Below are 21,524 nucleotides of genomic sequence, written 5' to 3' on the forward strand. Positions count from 1 at the left end.
CTTAGTCTGGGCAAGGACAGGTTGTCTGGCTGACCTGCAGCTGTGGCATCTTGGTTGGCCTTGAACTCATCAGGCCAGTCCATCACAGAGGGCCCTACTTGCCAGAGAAAAACTTTCCAGGCCTTTCCATCAGGCTGCCAGCCTTTGTCTCAGGTGAGGAAGATACCATCTTGAAAGCTGAGCATCTTTAGTCTACCCTGCCCTCCCTCTGTCTGTCTGCCTGTCTGGCAATCTGTTTAGCTCCTAGCTCCTCATTTCCCATCTCAGAGGTCAACCTAACTGCTGTTAGGAGTTTAGGGGAGTAGAAAACTCTAACTTCTTCCAAACTGGCAAAAGCTGGTAATGTAGAAGGGACAGCAGCTCAAGTGCCTGAGAGGAGGGTCAGTCTCCTAACAGATGGTAAAGATCCAGAGCAGAAGGCGGCTTTGGTGGCAGCATGCATCCTTGAGGTGGGCTGTGCTGGTGAGGTGAGACTGTTGGCAATATTACAGTTCTTCCTGAGCGCTTCTTAAGAAAGCTGTGGAAGCAGTTCTCCCTTAGAGGAAATGAGCAACTTTGGGTCACTGTAAATCTGAATGTGTCAGCCCCAGTAAATACCTCATGGGAAAACCAAACACAGTGTCAAAATTAAACAAACAAAGCACCCAAAATTAAAAAGAAAAGACCACATCGAGGGCCTGGTGGGACTGGAATGTTTTATAGATAGCTCTATTTGGGTTCATGTCATGTGAACCAAGATGGCGGTGAAGTCACGTGGTGTTTGCTCTTTCCCAGATGTCATTTCTAGGTGATAAACCACATGGTTGCGTATTGCTCATGGTGAGCTCAGCTACATGTTTTTTTTTCTTTTTTCTGTTTTTTTTGTTTTTTGTTTTTTGAGACAGGGTTTCTCTGTAAGTTTTTTTGGAGGCTGTCCTGGAACTCTCTTTGAAGACCAGGCTGGCCTCGAACTCACTGAGATCTGCCTGCCTCCGCCTCGCAAGTGCTGGGATTAAAGGCGTGCTCCGCCGCCACCACCACCGGGCTCCTCAGCTACATGGTAAAGTAGCATGGGTGCCCATGGGACCCCCACATCTTACATATTACATATAAACAGTCACATATACCCTGGGATAAGGGTCAAGTGACCTTCTTTGCTCCCTTCTTTTATGAGGGAACACCTGTACTCAATCCACCAGATGTCATGATATAAGCAGCCATGGTGGGTCTTATGAAGATGGTGCTGTGTAAATGCCAGCTTAATAAAAGAAAGCTACATCGGAACTGCATACGCAGAGTAATGTACTAAATTAACATGCCCAGGTAACGTACATGGAGCCAGCTATCATTACAGTGTTTGAGCTTTGGGTGGGTGTATGTAGCAGGACAGAGTAAAACATGTACAATACCCCTAGAAATCAACTAAGGAGGCCCCTCAGAACTATTATGCTGGAATTACTAGTTGATAATTTATAGACAGAAAGCCTCTACATGGATAAGCATCCCATTTGTTGATTTTACTATATTTATAACAGTAATCTATATTGAAAATAGTTTGTCCATTAGTTGTCCTTAAGGGTACAGTACCCTGCAGGGTATTTTGTTCTCCTTTTCCTTCTTACAGAGTGAGGGGCCAGCCAGATCCAGGGCAGGCTATAGAGGGCATCATGAGACAAAGATGATTGAGTCTGAAGTGGGCGGGCCAGATGCCATCTCCAGAGTGAGTTTCTCAGATAGCATAAACAGCATAGGACAATCTGCTACCACAGTCCATATATAGGCTTATGAGGCAGGTCAAAACCAGAGAGAGTCTGGGAATTAAGTTCAGAAGTTCAAGCTAATAAACCTAGATATGCAGAAAAGAAAGAGCAAAGGAAGGACAAACATGAATGGAGATAAAAAGGACTTGCATGTGGAGAGCTTCTGGCCCATTGAACATAGCAAATTTAGGCCAGTGATTTCGTTTGTCCTGGGCATATTGAGGCCGGATATATATCTAACTTGAGCACCAACACAAAGTTGAAGCCCCGGTGTACCACTGGTGTCTTCATGACCCTTACCTGTACAGTGTTGTGTGTGGGCTCCAGAAATGGCAAAGATGCCCTCTGGAGTGCCAGAGGTTGGTTTAGGGGTTAAGACAAAGACACAAAGAGTAGATCACCATTCTGCCAATAGCGTTAAGACAAAACTCTCTCTGCTCATTTGGCTAGTGTTAGAAACCAGGGGTGAAGTCTCTGGGTCACATCCCGGTATATGGTTTAGCCATAGAGAGCTTTGGAGGTTAGGGTAAGCTGATGTTGGGTGTCTGTATCTTTAGTTGATTTGCAACCTCTGGAGAAACTAATAGGGTTCAAAGCAGGAGAGGGCCATAAATACAAATGAATTCTTTTTATACATATTGAAAAAACAAAAACAAAAACACGGGACATGTTCCACTTTTTTCTTTTTCTTTTTTTTCTTTTTCTTTTTCTTTTTCTTTTTTTTTTTTTTTAACGCTCCAGGTGTGATGAGAGATTAGGTATCCAACACAGAGAGGAGAGTTAATTAAAGTTTTTGTTCTGGCTTACAGAAAGAAATGTCTTTCCATTTGATAAGGGGATGGCTTTTGTGTACCATGGTGCTTTATTCTCCTTCATAGGAGCGTCACAAAAAAAAGCAGATCAAAGCAGCCTTCCATCCGGATCTGTTTCCTGCCACCTTTCTCGACTAATGGAGTTAAAAGTGTCTTCTACGTACAGTGTTGGGCTCATCCGACTTTAGAAATGACATCTTACTGTATTGGTAACAAGTAAAACAGCATATATAGGTGCTTATGGAAAACCATATTTAATATGAATTAAATAGAAACCAGCCCCAAAGGTCCAAGTGAGGGAGTGTGGCAGGTGCACCTCCCCCTTTATCTGTATTTTATTCATCAACTCTGATTGACGGCCGGAAATTAGCACTTGAGCTTGAATGTCCCAAGCGCTGTAGATTTACTGTATATTCCCCGTTCCTTTTGGTCGTTATGATTCAGCACCCCATGGCTGACATTTCTTACCTTCGCCAGGGCCGGGAGGGCATGTTTGGGAGAATTCCTGCTGTTTTTCTCTTCAAGATAGTGACAAAGTGAAATAAGATGGAATGAAATAGAAGTGGCCCTGGTGAGGCCTGTCTGAGCTGGCAGGTCAGGCTGCAAGCAGGGGTTGGTCATTGTCTTGCAGTTCTGGGCTCCTGCAGAGAAAAACCTGGCCTGGCTACAGCCACCAATGAAAAGAAGGCATTTAGCAGTGCAGGGCTTTGTGAAGGCTCCAAAGCTTGACATGGTTGCTATAGTTACTGTCTGATTGTGGTAGCTTGTCACAGTGCTTGATAAAGTGGGAAGGTTATCCATGATGGGCCCAAGTAATCAGAACCTTGCAAAGCTTGAGTGTGTGGGTTTAAATAGTTCCCCCCCTCCACCCCCGTTTTTAAGCTGGGAGTGCAGGGGGTGGGGTTAGGGAATTCTTAGGACAGCAGCCACAGGGCTTTTCTTTCTGACAGGGAAGCTTACACACGTCTGGAAGAAAGGTGTCCATATGTCTTGAGGCCCAACAGAAATGAGGGTCATGCTGCTGGCCACCTGCTAAGCCATGGCTGGTGTGAGTGTGGCTTTGAGAGGGGCTGCAAAGACCCTCTGCTGACCCTGTAAATTGATTAGGTTGTTTCTTTTGGTCCCTTGTCTTTTCAGCTTCCTTTCCTGATTTTCCATTCTTCCCTTTGTCCTTTGCTCCTACCACTTACCTGCCACTGGCAGCATTTCTGTCAGGTACAGCAGACCCTTGGAAAGCCATCTACTGTCTTCTCATGTGGGTGAGAAGACTACTTAAACCGACATTGAGAACTGGCGGGTTCTGGCTCTAAAAGTATACACATTTTTTCTTTCTTCAGAAGGGATCTGAGCCTTTGTCTTGGTGGCAGTTTCATGCTCATTGACAAAGGGGCTATGGTGGCTCTTTATAAATTCTGGCTTGCATCAGAAGTCCTAACTCAGCAGGGCTAGGGCTAGGAACCTACATGTTCCCTGAGTTCCCACCTGAGGTCTGTGCCACAGGTAGCTGACCAAGGTCTAAGAACCACAGCATGGGCCTGGACTTTGCAGTTTAGAACACGTGGATGGATTAGTTACCAGGGACTCAGGTGACTTGGTAACCAGGGAGGGACTAGTACCCATTTCTAGGAACCTTCAAAGTAGATTATTTCCTCAGCCTCTCTCCCAGTTCCCTAGTCCAAGGCAGCCAGATCCTCCAGTAGGACTTCCTAAATTCCCTACAGGGAGGCCTGGTCATGCCCTCCTCCTTTATCTAGAGTACATATCTCCAAGTGAAGCCACACTGCTATTGTGTACCTGGCCAGGCACACTTTCAACAGAGCCAATGCTCCTTGCTTTCCTACTGACACTCAAAGTTACTATGGCCTACTAGCAGGCCAATGTACACTTGGCTTGCATGAGTGGTGGGTGCTGTGAACTCGAGGCAGGGATGAGCCTCCATGCACCTTCTTCTGTATCAGCTCCCAAGTAATGAGGGGAATGGATCTAAGTGGGTCCTGTTGATTCAGAACCACAGCCCTCATCCTAAAGGGAATAAGACAGAGTTTATTTTTGAGCCATTTTAGTGACCATGGCCTTAGAATGCAGATTTAGGTTATCCCAAATTCCAGGTTTAACACAGAGGTAGTTTCATGAAGTCTTACAGTTTTATAGAACAAAGAAAGTCGTAAATCAAGGCAAGTTTAAAACACATTTTTGGGAACACTAGAGAACTGGTCTATAGGCCCAAGATGCTATCTGATGATGTCCTTAGCTTTTGGGGTCTACTAAGTTAATAGATGGCAAAGGTGATCTATTTATCACAAGGTGTTAGTTCAGACACAGTGATGGGCAAGGAATGGATGTTCCAGAGGTCTAGAAGGACCTAAGATAAGGTAATTAGCCTCTAGACCTGCAACATTCCAACCTCTCTACATTACTGGAGTTCTAATCGGCCAGTCAGCCTCTGCAGACATAGCTTCCTTCGGGAGTTTTGTTTACAGCACTGTTGAAGGAACCTGGATAGATGTCATTTTCCTAAGCCACTTAATTGAGGTGGGGAGTTCAGTGTATACTCAGGACAGGGCTGAGGGCCACACTTTCATTCTTGGTGAGGAGCCCAGAGTTAGAAAGAAGCAAGACCTATGAGGTCAAGATGTCCCTATGACGAGTCCCAATGCCTTTGCCTTATGTTAGATGTAACTCCCCGAGACAGAGGAGCTATACTTTCAAGTTGTAAAGCAAGTATTTGTCCTCAGGCCCTAATTAGAAACAAAGCACAACCAGAATTCATTTACCCCTGAGTGACAGGGCTCAGAACCTAGTAAGGCTGCTCGTTGTGCAGCTGTGGTACCTGGATGCAAATGACATGATCATTTGTCAAAGGTAATCTCACTCCCCAGGATATCGGAGCATCTCTGCTAGCATATGATAGGTTTGGGGCTTGGGAGAAGGCAACTGTGCTTCTTCAGTGACACTCACCGGAGACTATTTGTCCAGACAAGGATAAAACAAAATTAATGAATTCATCTTTGGGCTCTAATTCCTTACCGATTGCATAGCCCAAGTTGGCCTAGGAAGAAATTGTTTGGCCCTAAATTCTCAACTCTTCAGCTCATGTCCTCAGAGCCCCCTACCCTGCTTTGTATGGTTAGATCAGTGGGAGGAGTGATTCCAGAGGTGGCAACAGTGCTCATGGTGACCTTTCCCCACAGGGTGCAGAGGTGCAAACAGACTACATCCCCCTGCTGAACTCACTGGCGGCCTACGGATGGCAGCTCACCTGTGTGCTGCCAACTCCCATACTCAAGACTAGCAGGTAACAAGAATGGTAACTATGGGGATAGCTGTCATTGTCCCTGAGAAGTGGATGGGTAATCTTTTTAGTCCTGCACCAGGCCTGTGGGCTGGCACTGAACTCTTTGGCTTTGGCTTTGGGGGCCAGGGTTGCACTTACTTCTCTCTTTTCCTTCCTCACATGGAAGAGCCTTGGCCCAGGGCCAGGGTTGCCCCGGGGAACTGGCAGGACACTGCACCAGCAGACATAAAACAGTTCAATGCCTACTCTGGGCTCTGGGCTTGGTAGTACTATGTATACAAAACCTCAGTTAAGGGACGGGGTGTCAGGAAGAGAAATGGAAAGGGAAAAGGAGGGAGAGAGAGTCTGAAAGACTGAGATAGAGACCTCTGAGGTAGATTTTTGCCTTTGAGATAGGATCTCACTCTATCCCAGGCTGGCCTTGAACCTATACTCCTCTAGCCTTAGCCTCCTGGATGGTATGGTACCACCATACCAGCTGATTTTTTAATATTATTATTATTATTTCAAATCCATTTTCAACCAAGGAAAGTGTGCCCTGGAATGATAAGGGATTTGCCCAAGATCATGAACTCTGTGAGGCAGATATGCAGACCTGAGTCTTAGGTCTTAACTGTGGTGTTCTTCACAAGTTCAGGTTCATAGATGCTTTCCCATTGTCCTTGAGCCTTGTCATGCAAACCCTAAAAGACTTCCCATCTATCTTTTGAGTCCTCCTAACTTGCAACCCCCATCTATGGGTGAGAAGTGAAGCTCAGAGTGGTCTGTGGTGGGCCTGAGGCCCATTGTCAGTAGGGCCTAGTGCCTCAGGGTTGGCTGCCTCTCTGTTGGCCTACACTGATTCCCCTCTCATCTCCCTACCCAGTGGTCCTTAGGGTTCTGCCTTTACTGAACTCACTGCACAGTTCACACTGCAGGGCAACAGCAGCTGGCAAGACTGATGGCCTGGACTGCTTGACAGTGGGAAAATGAACTCGATAGCCTATTGCCTTCCTGGGTCCCTCTTCTAGCTCCTCTGGGTCCTCAGCATCCCCACCTGTCTGTGGCAAAATTTGGGTTTGGCCACTGGGAACCACTATGCTCTTTTGTAGACAAGAATGTCTCCAGGCACAGGCTGATACAGTAGAGCAGAAAACACCCCAAGGCTGCCACTGTTATCCTGGCTAAGGCATGCAGCTTCTCTGAGTCCGTTCCTAGTTACTTTCCAGAGGACACAACCATGATGACAATGAGATTGGACAGGAAGACCGGGTGCTCTGAGAGATGTTAACCCAGGGGCACAGAACTGTCTGTCTACACCCCCCCCTTCCTTAAACTGAACCTTTGGTCTGTCAAAGTGACTGTGGGCTGCCCTGCAGCAGGGCGATGAGTCTGAAATGAGCCCTTAGGTGTGAAATCACCAGACTTTGGCAAACTGAGTTCAAGGCCAGCCTGGTCTACAGAGTGAGTTATACACACACACACACACACACACACAAAAAAAAAAAAAAAAAAAACTGTCTGGAAAAATGGAAAAAAAATAAAAACATAAATAAGGGGCTGGTGAGATGCCTCAGTGGTCAAAAGCACTGTCTACTCTTCCAGAGAACCCAGGCTGAATTCCCAGCACTCACATGGTAGCTCACAACTGTCTGCTGTAACCCCAGTTCCAGGGATCTGACACCCTCACCCAGACAAACATGCAGACAAAACACCAATGTACATAAAATAAAATAAGGTGAACAAAGCATAGGGGTGGAGAGAACCATAGTCACCTTTAAATATTAAATAGAAATGTTCTGTCAAAGGTACAGCATCGTGGCCTGCCTTCTCTGCCTCGTGGCCTATGAGCTATCGTATCATTCCATCAGTGTGGATCAGACTTGATTAGCATGTGCCATCTCACTGCTAGCCTGACACTGCTGACATCAGCATGTCTATAGGAGCCACACAGGAGCTCAGCCTGTTTTTCAGTTCTTCCTCTGCCCCCCTCATGGTGCACTGAAGGGCTAAGCTCACCACCTATCTCTATGTTCCTGCCCAGCCATACCATAAATACCAAAGACAGAGCTGTAAGTCACGCTGTTCCTACTGGGACTCCTTAAGCGTTAGTGTACCCTCACTTAGCCAAGGCACCAGCTGCCACTGCCCATCAAAGGTAGGGTAATTTGTAGCCAGGAAGCAGGGATAGCCAGGCAGCATTGGTTGGTGTCTGAGGTAGCCTTTAACTTAGGGGTGGAAAAGTAGAGAAGGGAACTCTGACTCCCTGGTCTGGCTTCCGTCACTTAAAAGAAGTTCAGGATTGCACCTGTGGGGGTAACGCTTTGTCTCCTGGGGACCCCTGCTCACCCTCAACTCCTGTGTTTCAGGGAAGGGAATGTGTCCACCAAGCAGATTGTGTTTCTTCAGAGACCATGTCTACCTCAGAAAACCAAGAAGAGGGAATCGAAGGTAAGAGACACAAGACTTTGCTATCCCGCCCTTCCTGTTCCCTGGTTTTATGTGTGAGGATCTCGACTTCAGCTGGGCCTCTCCCATTTCCAAAGGCTCCTGGGACCCAGTAAAGACACAGGTTCATATTGGGTCATAGTAGAAGATGCTGGGATTCACCATTGAGGAGCCGGTCTCAGGCTTCCGACCGCCAGGGCAGATGACAGAGTCACGAGCTTGTGCTAGAGAACCCCACAAGGCTCAAATTAGGACACAAAGCCAGCTGCAGTGACCTGAGCTCATGCCCTTCCAGATCTCAAACAAGATGGCTGGAGCTTCAGCCTGCCTGCTGGACGACCCCTTAGGATGCTGAAGTTTGCTGGTGTGATAGTGTATATCTATAATCCCTGCATGAGGAAGTGGAGACAGCAAGATTAGTGTGAGGTCAGCCTGTGCTACGTAGGAGGCCTTGCCATAAAACTTAAGCCAGAAGTTTGCTGATCTTGGCAGAGGAACTGCCAGCCTCTTCTTTCTAGGACACGAGCCAGAGGTCTTTGACTGGCAGTTGGTGATGTAGACAAATGCCAACATAGCCTGTGGCAGTTTGTCCCCAGGCCAGTCTGTGCTGGAGGGTTGCCAGGCACTGTTGCTGGACTCTTGCCTATCCCTGACCCATCATCACAGAGGGACACTGGCTGTTCCCAGAGTTCTCTCTGTGTCCCCTGAAACAGCCTAACATCTGCTTCTGCCAGTGACTCAGATCCTCCTCCTGCCATCTTTGATGTGGGGCTTCTCCTGTGTGCTACAGCTTGGATCTGTAATGTCCTCAAAAGGTTAGTATGCTGACAGCTCAGTCTTTACCTGATGGTACTGTTGCGAGGTGGGAGAGAGAAAGGAAGCTAGGCCATGGAGGATTTGATCTTGAACAGGATATTGGAACAGATCCTGCCCTTCTCTTTTGGTTTGAAAGGCCTCCACCACCCACTCCTGAAGATGGAGTTTCCTGTTCCACCTGGTCCCTCAGCCTATTAGCCCCCAAATAAACACACAGAGACTTACATTAATTTATAAAACTGTTTTGTCTATGCCTTAGGCTTCTTACTGGTTATCTTTCTCTTAAGTATTAACCCATTTCTATTAATCTATGTATTGCCATGAGACTGTGGCTTACCTGTAATCCAGCCTGTTATTCCTTCGGCAGCATGCCATCTCTCCCTGGCAGTTCTCTCTCCTCTTCTCAGAATTCTTGTCTGGTAGCCCCACCTATGATTTCTGCCTGGCTACTGGCCAATCCGTGTTTTATTCATCAACCAGTAAGTGAAGCACATATATAGAAGGACATCACACACCCTAGTATCCTGTGCTGTCCCGCCACAGGTCCAAAGGCAATGAAACCAACAGACTACAAACCAAATCCCCTGAAACTGTCACCTTCCCTTCTTTTAGGTTGACTTTCTTTTAAAGTTATTTATTTGTTTGTGTTTCATGTGTGTGTGTGGCTATGCCTGCACGTATTACTTGCATGTCGGTGTCTGTGGAGGCCAGAAGAAGGAATTGGATCCCCTGGACGTTGTGAGCTGCTTGGTGTGGGTGCTGGGAATTGAACCCGGCTCCTCTGCAAGAGTACCAATTGCTGAGCCATCTCTTTCTCTCCTGCCGCCTTGAGTTGAGCTTCTTATCTGATAGCAAAAGAACATGGATTATATGGTGTAGGTGTGCTAATTCTCAGGAAGAGGTCAGCAGTTGAATGAGTCTCCCAAAGCCCCAGTGAGTTTTCCACCTGGGCCAGCCATGCTCCACTCTGATGACCACAGCCACACTCCAGCAAAAGTTGCCAACCTGTTTAGCTCTGCACAGTTGGCACTACCCCCACATTCCCCACTCTTTGTCCCTAGTGTTCTTTGGACCCAGAGTCCCAGGTAAGAGCATCTAGCCACTGAACAGATTGGAGTTGCCCCTCACCAGCCAACAAACCCTGTGGGTTGCCCATTCATTGAAGGAATGCCAAGGTGGCAGGGACAAGAAGCCAGATGGGCTGGAGTACAATCAAAGGCCACTCTCCAGGCTCTGAGATAGTAATGTGACAGGTGACAACAGAGGTGAACCAGAAAGCAGCTGCCAGTCACCATTAACCACCAGGAGCAGTCAGCCACCACCTGGAAGATAGATGGCCATAGACTGATATTAGGTAGTGCCTAGTCTCAGGCTCTCAGGATGTCACCAGTCACCAAAAGTGACATTCCATAAGCAACATACAAGATCACTACTAGATGTGGAAAGGTTGCACTTTAGCACCATGGTGGAAATGGCTCTAGAACTCCTTTCCTGGTGTCTTCTTCTAGGGCACCTTGACTCTGGTATGAAGACTGTGGCATCCCACTGAGGGGACATGGCAGTGGTGGCCTGATTTGAGGGGCAGGATTTTTTTAAATGAAAGTGGAACTGACTTTCCTCAGGGAAAGGATATTTTTCCTAAACAGTCAGCCAGCCCTAATTGACTGGACCACTGCAGACAGAGTGCTCTCTCTTTCTGTGCCCTATATCACTCTAAGACTAGCAATGAAATGCTAAGCAGTGGAGTTCTCCATGAGACTCCCCCAGAGGAAGGGAGCTGGCTTCTGGAAAGAATTGTGTACACTTGATGTCTCAGTCCCTGTCCCTGTTCACCTGGGTCTGTCCCATCATGACTCTTTCAGCAACTTCATCCAGTGTGCATCATTGCTCCTTTAAGCCAGGCTGCATTGTGCTTCTTGGTTCCGTGTTACCATATATATTAGTTACTTTCTCTTTGCTATCATCAAATCCATGCAAAGGGCAACTTCAGGAAGGGAGGGTTTTCTGGCTCACAGTTTAAGGAGGGCTATGGCCCACCATGGTAGAAGGTCTTGGCAACAGGAACAGGAGGCAGCTGGTTGCACCATGTCCACAGTCAGCAGACAGAGGGACAAGAAGTGAGGCCAGTCAAGAAAATCGCAAGGCCTGCCCCAGAGACTCACTTCTTCCAGTGAGGTGACACCGCCTAAAGGACTCACAACCTTCCCAAACAATGCCATCACCTAGGGACCAAGGAATCAAATACATGCACCTGTGATGGACAGTTTACACTGAAACTACAATTCTTGATTTTGCAGACAGTTCTTTAGGACTCAGGTCACTCCATTTCTCCTCTCTGTCTTCCAGAATCTTCATTTTATATCATCCTTGTAGCATTTGACCCAAGCCTCCTCTGTCTCTCCTTAACCTCTTTTCCTAGTAGTCTATGCTTTAAACCCTAGAAACTCTAGAATTCCTTCTGTTTCATGTGTACAACTACTCCAGTCTCCTGGTAGTGGGTTTCTCCTTCAAATATGTTTTCTATTCAGAGTCAAAGTGATCAGTTAAAAAGACCAACTTACGGCTGGAGTGATGGCTCAGCAGTTAATAGTATTACTGCTCTTGCAGAGGACCTGAGTTCAGTTCCCACACCCAAATGATGCCTCACGACTGCCTATAACTCCCATTCTGTCTTTAGTTACATGTTTGCAACAAAAACATGTAGGTATGCAAAGCTACACGTAGACAAAAACACACACACACACTTAAAATAGAAATAAACCTTTTTTTTTTTTTTTAAGACCAGTTTAAGGCTGACACAGAAGGTAGAAGCAGGGTAGGAAATTCAAGATCATCCTTGGTACATAGCAAGTCTAAGGCCAGCCCGATTACACAAGACCCTGTCTCACAAAAAGAAATTACAAAGAAAGAAGTGAGGAGCAGCAAGACTGTGTCTCCCACTGCTTACAGTCAGTAGCTTCATCATCTTAAAGATGGAGATCTGTCCTGTGGCCCGTGAGGCCCTCACCCTTTTGCCAGCCCTTTGTCTACATGCCAGTGTCACTGGCCTTCACTGTCCTCCAGTACCTCTGCCTCAGGTACAGCTTTTGGCTGTCCCCCTGCCTAGGATTCTCCTCTCCATTCTATCTCCACCCAGCCTCCTTGCCCAGGACAGTGTTCTCCCATTGAGGCTGAACTATGTTAGTCATTTTCATGTTGTTGTAACAGATACCCAGGACAGATAGTTAGAGGAGGAAAGACTTTTGGCTCAAGGTTTTAGTCCAGGCTGGCCCTGTTGTCCAGGGCCTGGGACAAGGCAGAATATGATCTTGGGGGTGTGAGGCTGAGGAGTATCTTCAGTATGTGGCAACCAGGAAGCAGAGGTTGAGCCCAGGAAGGGCAGGGGACCTCTACTTAACTACTCCCGCCACCTAGGCCCAATCACCCAGTTCCCCACCACCTTCCAATTTGTATGGTCCTACAAACTCATTAATGGATGAACCCATCAATGAAGGCCCTCACTGTTGGTCACCTGTCAATAGTTCCCCACCTGGAGACTCATGAGCTTTTATGGGGAGACCCCTTATGTCCACCACAGTGGCACACTGGGAAAGAACCCCAGGCTTGCCTCACAGACCTCTGCCCTGTGATCACTATATTCCGGCCTGTGTAAGTCTTCAGAGTAAACGTGTTTCCCTCTGATTATTGTTCTTCTGGTACCAGAGTTTAGGTAATGCTCAGGAGATACTGGCTGAGTTACTGACTGATTAATCAAACTTCTGAGCCCAGAACACATATCATGCATCAGAATTTAAAGGACAGAACTTCAGGATTGGCACACAAAAATGTGACCTAGTCGATCAGCCATGCAGATGAAATTCTCTCCAGTAGAGACCTCTTGGTCTCTTGAGTGCTGTCACTTCTGTGAATGTGACTGTCATTCATTTAGTTAAGAAACACTAAACTTCAGAGGGAGTGGTGATTCCACTACACTGAAGGAATCTTCCTTCCTTCCTTCCTTCCTTCCTTCCTTCCTTCCTTCCTTCATAAGATTTTAATTATGTGTTTGAGTGCATGTCTGAGTGTGGTTTTGTGCATATGTGTGCAGCGCCTACAGGGACCAGAGGTATCAGATGCCCCTAGAGCTGGGTTAGAGATAACTGTGAGCATCCTGTCGGCGCTGATGGAAACCAAACTTCCAGAGCCATCCTCCTACTCCAGCTCTGCTTCTTGAAGTTAACTTGTACAAGTTTCTAAAGGTACCCATTAGACCCACCCACCACTTCAGACAGACCGAACTGTAAAGTGAAGGCTTTCTATCCTTTCACCAGCCATTGGTCCATTCATTCTTTCCCTTTGTAGACTAGGGTCAAACCTAGGTCTTATGTATGCTAGTCAGGTGTTCTACCCCTGAGCTACAGCCACAGCCTTCTTTATATTTTTTGAGACAAGACGTAAGTAGGTTGCCAAAGTTGGACTTGAACTCACTCTGTAGCCCACGAAGACCTTGAGCTTGTGATTTCCTTCCTTTGCCTTCCTGGTAGCTGGGATTACAGGCTCACTCCACCAGGCCCAGTCCCCATACCCCCAAATTCTGAGTTGGGTAGTTTAGATGGATTGAGCAGTCCCAGTGCCACAGGTGAGGTGGCTGTGAAGCCTGTGAGATCCCCCCCCCACCACTCCTCAAGCTGAGGCATGGGCCTGAGGTGTGTTCCACACCCTGCCTCAGAGGCTGACCTGAGAAGCAGGCTCTACTCCTGGCCTCATCCCCATTTCTGTGGGTCTCCTTTTGGAGCCTTGGGATCTGAAGTTGCTGGTTCAGTTATTATGTAGGGACTGCCCCATTCCTACAAGGAGGTCCACCTGAGACAAGTATGGAGATGCAGGGGTGAGAGCCTGAGGAAACCCTTCCTAACTGATGGCCTGGGGTGTTCTTTCTTCTCAGACAGCTCTGTAGGATTGTAGTCCTTCCCCCATGTTTTCCTGGGCAAGCAGCTTTCAGGATGTGGCCTGAGAAACACCAGCAGCTATAGCAGGACTTGGGAGTTTGTTAAAAGTGCCAAATCACTGCCCAGCCTTCTTACCCACTGAGTTGGGCCCTTGGGAACCAGGGCCCATAGCTGTGTTTTATGGAGCCCTTAGTGATGCAGGTGCTTGCTCAGGGCCAAGGGCCTGAGAGCCTTCACTCATATTTTCTCCTAATTGATGTCTTTATCATAATTGATGTCAGGGAGCCTTCAAACAGAATGCTCTTTCCTTCTTCTTTTTAAAAATTTTTCAAGGCAGTTTCTCTTTGTAGCTGTTGTGGAACTCACTCTGTAGACCAGGCTGGCCTCAAACTCAGGGATCCACTTGCTTCTTCTTCCCAAGTGATGGGATTAAAGACATGCACCATGACCGCCAGGCAAAACTCTTTGTTTCTAATAAACCAAAGCATCATTCATTGCCATTAAGTAAGTCTGGACTTCCATTAGCTGGTAAATGGGTGTAAGGGTCCAACTGGCCTGACTGGTTCATCCAGACCTCTGAAAGCCTGGAGTCTAACGAGGCACATATGCTAGAGCTGAGCCAAAGGTGTGGCTGCCCTTACCCTCTTGAACAAGGTTGGGGTATGTTTGTTTTGTCTTTTTTTTTTTTCCCAGAAAGAAAGGCTGGGAAGGCAGCTAAAGAAACCAGGTTGAACTCTAGCACTGTAGTTTCTAAGCTGTGTGATTTGGGACAAGTTGATGGGAACCCCTATCAAGCATGACACATAGTAGGTCTTCATATTCTTTGAAGCTCCAAATGTGGATCCCTGTTACTTACCCAGTTCCTGATTACTTCCCATTCCAAAGACAAAGTGGGAGGGAGACCTATGCCTCCCTGGGAATCTGGCTCCATGACTGCTGGGAGTGGTCCAGACAGCACCAGAAGTCATGAGGTACCTCGCAAGCCCATTTGAGGACACAGGAAGCAGTATAGTCTTGGAAGGCCCTATTTGGCTGGGTAGATCCCTTTGTAATGACCCAGAAGGGCAGAAAGTAGTTGGAAAGGGTCTTAACTATATCACAGTGACAGGCCAAGCCCTCAAGTGGCCCTACAAGGGTGATAGAGAGAGCAGCTGCATTGCCCGCCTTGTAATCCGTAAGCTCCCATCTTTTTCAGGTCAACAGAACATGGCCTTCTACAGGTCACTGTGACAAGGCTTTCACAAAGACTAGACATTTTCTGGTCTATTTAGCAGAGGCAGATGCTGAGAAAATCGGGGCTCATGGTAGAGAGAGTCACATCTCAAGGCTGGCAGAACTGTCCTTGACAGGACACTGTGTGTCCACAGGAGACACTACTCACATTAGCTACAATGCATGGGGCCAGGGACAACTGTGAGAGAAGAGGAGTGTCACAGATATAAGAGCTTGCTCAGGAAATGACAGCCATTTAGTGCCAGAGCCAGGACGTGGGCTCAGCATCCTTGAAGTACAGGCAAGCCCCTTAGCTGAGCCAATCCTGCTGTTCTTTTGGCAAAAGTACAGCTTCCTCTGACTTCCCGAAACAGCTGACAGCTCCAAGGATAAAATACAGACTAGCTTAAGCAACTTCTTACAAAAGCATGGAAAATGTCAGAAGGTTCAGTTTGGGAACATCCATTTGGGTGGGGTCCAACCAGAGAAACATGGTGTCCAGAAAGATAGAGAGGATGCTCAGGACATTGCAGAAGCTAAAGGCTATGGGTTTTTGTTTTCCTTTTACTTGGTCCCCAGTTGGTGGAACTGTTTGAGAAGGATTAGGAGGTGTGGCCTTGTTGAAGGAGGTGTGTCACTGGAATGGGCTTTGAGGTTTAAAAAGCCCATGCCATTTGCAGTTAGCTCTCTTCTCTGCCTTGTGCTTGTGGATCAGCTGTAGCTCTCAGCTACTGCTGCAGGGCTGTGCCTGCCTGCTGCTGCCACACTCCCCGTCTTGATGCTCACAGACTCTAACCCTCTGAAACTGTAAGCCTCAAAATTAAAATCAAACTAAATGCCTTTTTTTGTAAGTCAACACAATCATGATGTCTCACCCAATCCCAACAGTAGAAAAGTAAGACAGCTTGGCCTCCTGAATAGTGGGATGATGTGGACGCACTCTTCCTAGCTTATTTAATACTTAAGTGTATATTTGGCATAACCACTGTGGTGCAGCTGAAATGGAAGGAGACTAGCGAGAACTTAAAAGCCAAAGTCCCTGTATGTCTCTTGGATCACAAAAGAGGCTGAGAAATCTGGCCAGTGAGTGTCCCAGCTGCACTTTTCTCAGCAGTCTCCTTCCAAAGTTTCTGCCACCCTGTCACTGGGCACATGACCTGAGGACTCTGAGCCTCTGCTGAGTTCCTTTCACATGAGCAAATCTTAGTTGCAATACTGTATGTGAAGTAGGCGAGAGGATGGATCTGGGTAGAGGAGGCTCTCAGGGACAGCGCCCTGGAATGTGGGCCAGAGGGAGAAGCTGAGCTGGGCTGCACCTCAGTCTCCAGGGGACTGCAGGTTGCACTAGCTTTTCACAGCTGGCATGGTTGAGTTGCTGTGAACCACACAGATCAGTCATAGGTTTGTGGGTTTGTCTGAGTACCTTCGTCAGCTTGTAAGAGAGGGCTGATAGCAGGCATCACTCTTGAAGCTGTGGGAAGGAGCCCATGAGTCCTGCAGGTTTATCTAGAGTCTGCAACACGAGCTGTGTGTCCCTGGCTAACTCATGTAAGCTGGGGAGAGAATTACCTGCCCACAGCCCACTCACAATGGGACTGGATAACTATAGGCCTGGTATCTAGAGAGGGCAGCTTCCCATCGTCTGTTTAAACCTCCAAGTGATGCCACTTCAGGAGCGCTTGCCTCCTTTGCCATGGGGCCCATGACACACTTCTCTCTCCACAGCTCCCGGAAATCTAGAATGTACTTATGGAAGGTGTTAAACAGGCACTGGGGGCGGGAGGGATGTGGCTTGGATTAGATCCTGGCTTGGTGGTGTCTGGGGATCTGGGAACTGTTGGGTTTGGAGATGAGAAGTGGAAGAGATGGCTTCCAGTGTTTATTCATCTCGGCCCTCTCTGCTTTCCAGTTCCAGTGGCGATTCTCCCGGGAAGAGACACAAAGCAGGCAAACGAGGAAATCCAAAGGTAAACGCAGTACCAGAGACAAGCAGCAAGCAGAGGAGAATGAGAAGAATCTAGAAGACCAGTTTCCCAAGGCTGGAGATGTAGGAAACTGTGTGCTGGGGACACAGCAGTGGGGCAGAGCCTCTGAGGTCAGGGAGCAAAGGCAGAGCTTGGGGGCTGTGCAGAATGGCCCTGCTGGCCACAACAGGGACTCGGTGGCCCCCAGGCACTCAAATCCCAGAGTGGAAGATGGGCTTGCTTTGGGGGCTGCTCCAGCAGAGGCAAATTGAGTCCATGATCTGTGCTAGGCCTGCAATGTGATGGCAAACCTTGAAAGCTTGCTAGCAGCTGGTTCGTTCTGTGTTACCCTTTGGCTTGAGGCACCGTGAGGGCTGGTCTCTGGCAGTGTTGCCTTCTGAGCACCCCCTGGAAAGCTGTGTTAATGATCACTTATGTTAAAGTGTAGAGTTGGGCTGTTCCTTCTAGACCTCAGGGCTGGAGGTCTGGTCCCACCACTTCTCCACGGGAGGGCATGGACCATACAGTACCTGTACTTCCTCACAGGGCTCCAGGGCACATCTGGGTCAACTTCTGGGATATCCTTTGCTACAAACCAAGGTTTTTCACTCACCCCTACATGCACCTGAGTCCTGCAACTCTGCGGGCTCTCCTCCTACTGAACCCCGAAGCGCTACAGCTGTCCCCTCCTCCTGAACCCTGCAGCTCTGTGGCTGTCCTCCTCCTCCTGAATCCTGCAGGAGACCCTGCTGCTTTGGAAGGTGACAGTGGTGGGGAAGGGGAGGTACCCAAATCCCTGCCTTTCTCAGAGTAGTTCTATAGATACTGGTGATCTGGAAACAGGTAATTCTCTGTGCTCCTGCTCTTGCAGGGTGTTCAAGAAAGTATTCTGTGTTAATATTAATGCCAAAAATGTTGTTTTAAAATTTTGTATCATCATGTCTCTGAATACATTCTGTCATTTTGGGCAGTTGGTAATCGGGTGCCCTTGTATGCTATTTTTGTTGATGTGTCATTGACTGAGTTGTATACTGTGCCTGTCACTTTTTACTGTCCATAAAGTGTTGTTAAAGCTTTAAGTAGACACATCTGGCAAACCTTGGAGACAGAACGCCATTGTCTCGATGGAAACAACCTGTCTCTTTCTTGTTTAGTTACTTAAAGCAATAAATCATCTGAGTTCTGTATGTGGTGAGAAGTATTTACCTTGTCTCAACTGAGGTCCTGGTATAGAAGGACTCTGTTCCTCATGCCCTGTGATATCGAGTTTTCTACCTCCTGGCAGTGTGGTAGACAATGGCAAACAGCAAAGCCACCTAAGCTCACTGGGTATTCAAGCTTTGGTTAAAAAAAGAAGTGGATTTGGATGCCAACAGGTGAGCAAGAGAGCACAAGATGGCTGTAATCAAATGCCTTTAACATCAACATTGATTCAGAGGTGTGGTTTCTAAGTTTCAAGTAAGTTTATTTAATGAGGAAAATCTTTTTTTCATTTCCAAGCTTATTAAAATAAAACCCATAAAACCTTGTGCAGCCATCTCTCTCTTTTTAATTTTATGTGTATAGGTGTTTTGCCTGTGTGTATGTCTGGGTGGGATATTGTTCCAGTTTCAGGCTAACAAATGATACTGGACTGTCTTCGGTTTTGTGTCTTCTTTCTTCTCCCTTGTAATGTGTTGATTCTAGCAGGTGTCATTGTATCGTGGAAGTTCTCAAACTAGCTGTACTTCAGAAAAATGCATTTTGACCAGTGGTTTTCAGTAATGGTCTCCATCTACTTCAAGGAGCAGCATCTTTGATGAGGGCTGAGGGCTGCCCATACATGTGGGTCTAAGCATACACAGTTAGGAATTATGCTGGCCTAGGAAAAAGGAGTGGTAGGCTCTCCTCCAAAACCCATGGCCTCACTAGCCCTGGGTAGATAGCTGGGTTTCCAGCACCAGGCACGATTTCCCTCCTGGTGAGTATGCCTTAAGTCTGGTTAGAATGCTGTTGGTTACCACCAAGATGAGTGCCACTATTGCACCTCCCAGGAGGACCTTGCAGGGCTAGTCATTGTTGTGGTTCATAGGTGTCACAGCTGGGTAGAACTATTGGTTGCCCTCCTCATTTGACAGTTTACATAGCACCTTCTGGTACTACTAAAGCTAGTCCTTGGAGATGAGGCATTTGGGTCTTATCCCATTAAATGTTCTGAGTCCCATATCCAAAGTGCATGGTGTCTTCAGTAGTAGGGACTTACCTTCAACACCCAGAGGCAACCAAAGTCAACAGCAATAGCTGATACTATTTTGTGAGTCTCCTGGACTCCCCTAACCAAGAACTTGAAAAGGTGTCTTTTCAGGTTTAATGCTTGCATTTTGTTAGATTGTTTATGACTCCTTGTGGGGAGCATTGTCATCCTACGTGACATAACTTCATTAAAAATTCTTATGCACTACCTGGGTGTCAACATGTAGAAGAATGCAAATAGATCCATGTCTATCACCATGCATAAAACTCAAGTCCAAATGGATCACCGAGAGCAACAATTAATAAATGAGACCTCATGAAACTGAGAAACTTCTATAACGCAAAGAACATGGTCAGTAAGACAAAACAGTTACCTACAGAATGGGAAAAGATCTTTACCAACCCCACATCTGACTGATGCATAATCTCTAAAATATATAAAGAACTTAAGAAGCTAGACATCAAAAGACCAATAATTCAATAAAAAATGGGGCATAGTGATGGAGGGTCCTTCTGTGTATGTTTATCTTATTGGTTGTTGAATAAAGCACTGTTCGGCCAATGAGGCAGAAAGATAGGTGGGACTAGGAGTTGAGGAAGATTCTGGGAAAGGTAGTAAAGAAGTCTTGTGATCCAGGCAGGAAGTGGCATAGCAGGCAGACTCAGAATATAAGTAGGGACAAGCAGGAAATAGTCCTCTTCCTCCTCTTCTCTGTGGAGCTGCCATGTGATCTGAGGAAGACAGGAAGCATTCTGCAGTGTCCTCTATAAGTCTTATAAATATATAGATTGATAGTTATGGTTGATACTTCAGACAGAGCAAGCATATAAGAAATCCTAGTCATTGGCCAGCAGCATTGTACCTAATATTAATCTCTGTGTGTTATTTTGGGCAACCACATAGTGATGGGGCTCAGGCGGCAGGCAGAAAGATTTATCGTTACAGCACAGCTTTAAACAGAGAACTCTTCAACAGAGGAATCTCAAATGGCCGAAAGACACTTAAGGAAGTACTCAACATCCTTAACATCTGATAAAACAGATTCAAACTCAGATTCAGCCATCAGAGAAATAAATGCAAATCAAAACCACCTTGAGATACCATCTTACACCTGTCAGAATGGCCAAGGTCAAAAACTCTGATGACAGCTTATGCTAGAGGGGATGTGGAGTAAGGGGAACACTCCTCCATTGCTGGTGGGAGTGAAAACTTGTACAGCTGCCACTTTGGAAATCAGTATGGCAGTTTCACAGAAAATTGAGAATTAATCTACCTCAAGACTCTGCAATACCACTTTTGGGCATATAACTAAAGGATGCACACTCACACTACAGGACATTTGCTCAACTATGTCCATAGAAACATTATTCATAATAGCTAGAACCTGGAAACAACCTAGATGCCCCTTAACTGAAGAATGGATAAGGAAAATGTGGTACATTTACACAATGGAGTACTACTTATCAGAAAAAAAAAAAAAGAAAGAAAAATGACATCTTGAAATTTGCAGGCAAATGGACAGACAGAACTAGAAAAAACTCTCCTGAGTGAGGTAACCCAGACCCAGAAAGCCAAATATAATATGTACTCACTCATAAATGAATATTAGACTTAAGGGAAAGGACAACCAGACTATAGGCCACAACCCTAGTTAACCTAGGTAACAAAGAGGAGCCTAAGAGAGACATATATGGATCTGCCTAGGAAAGGGAAACAGACAAGATGTCCTGAGTAAATTGGGAGCATGGGGGCAGGAGGGAGGGTGGAAGGGGAGAGGGAAAGGGAGTGGAGGAAAATATATAGCTCAATAAAAATAAATGAAAAATGCTTATGCAAATAGGCTTATTGCATTGTATGTAATTTTAGTTAAATAAAAAAATGATTCCTTTTGACTTTTTAAAACATCCCAAGAGCTATTCTTCCCACCTCCCCCTCTCTCCTTCTGTATAGACTTCCTCCATCATTCCTAATAAAAGTCCCCTCATTTTCCCACTCCCCTCTCATATGGGAAACATGGAGTTCATCCTTCCTTCATCCCTCCCTCCCTCCTCCCTCTCTCCTCCCTCCCTCCCTCCCTCCCTTCTGTATTTGTTGATTT

General features: G+C 46.7%; 1 protein-coding gene across 1 annotated transcript in view; it reads left to right on the top strand.

The window, feature by feature from the left end:
* The window catches only part of Rftn1 (raftlin, lipid raft linker 1), a 170,110-nt gene extending 152,645 nt beyond the window's left edge, over window positions 1-17,465 (top strand). Inside the window, exons 7-9 of the mRNA XM_035451463.1 lie at window positions 5,743-5,846; window positions 8,195-8,276; window positions 17,139-17,465. Coding sequence (XP_035307354.1) covers window positions 5,743-5,846; window positions 8,195-8,276; window positions 17,139-17,465 — 513 coding nt within the window. The remainder of the gene's footprint in view (window positions 1-5,742; window positions 5,847-8,194; window positions 8,277-17,138) is intronic.
* The last annotated feature ends 4,059 nt before the right edge of the window (window positions 17,466-21,524 follow it).

Source organism: Cricetulus griseus, assembly GCF_003668045.3.
Source record: "Cricetulus griseus strain 17A/GY chromosome 1 unlocalized genomic scaffold, alternate assembly CriGri-PICRH-1.0 chr1_0, whole genome shotgun sequence".
Classification (NCBI taxonomy): Eukaryota; Metazoa; Chordata; class Mammalia; order Rodentia; family Cricetidae; genus Cricetulus; species Cricetulus griseus.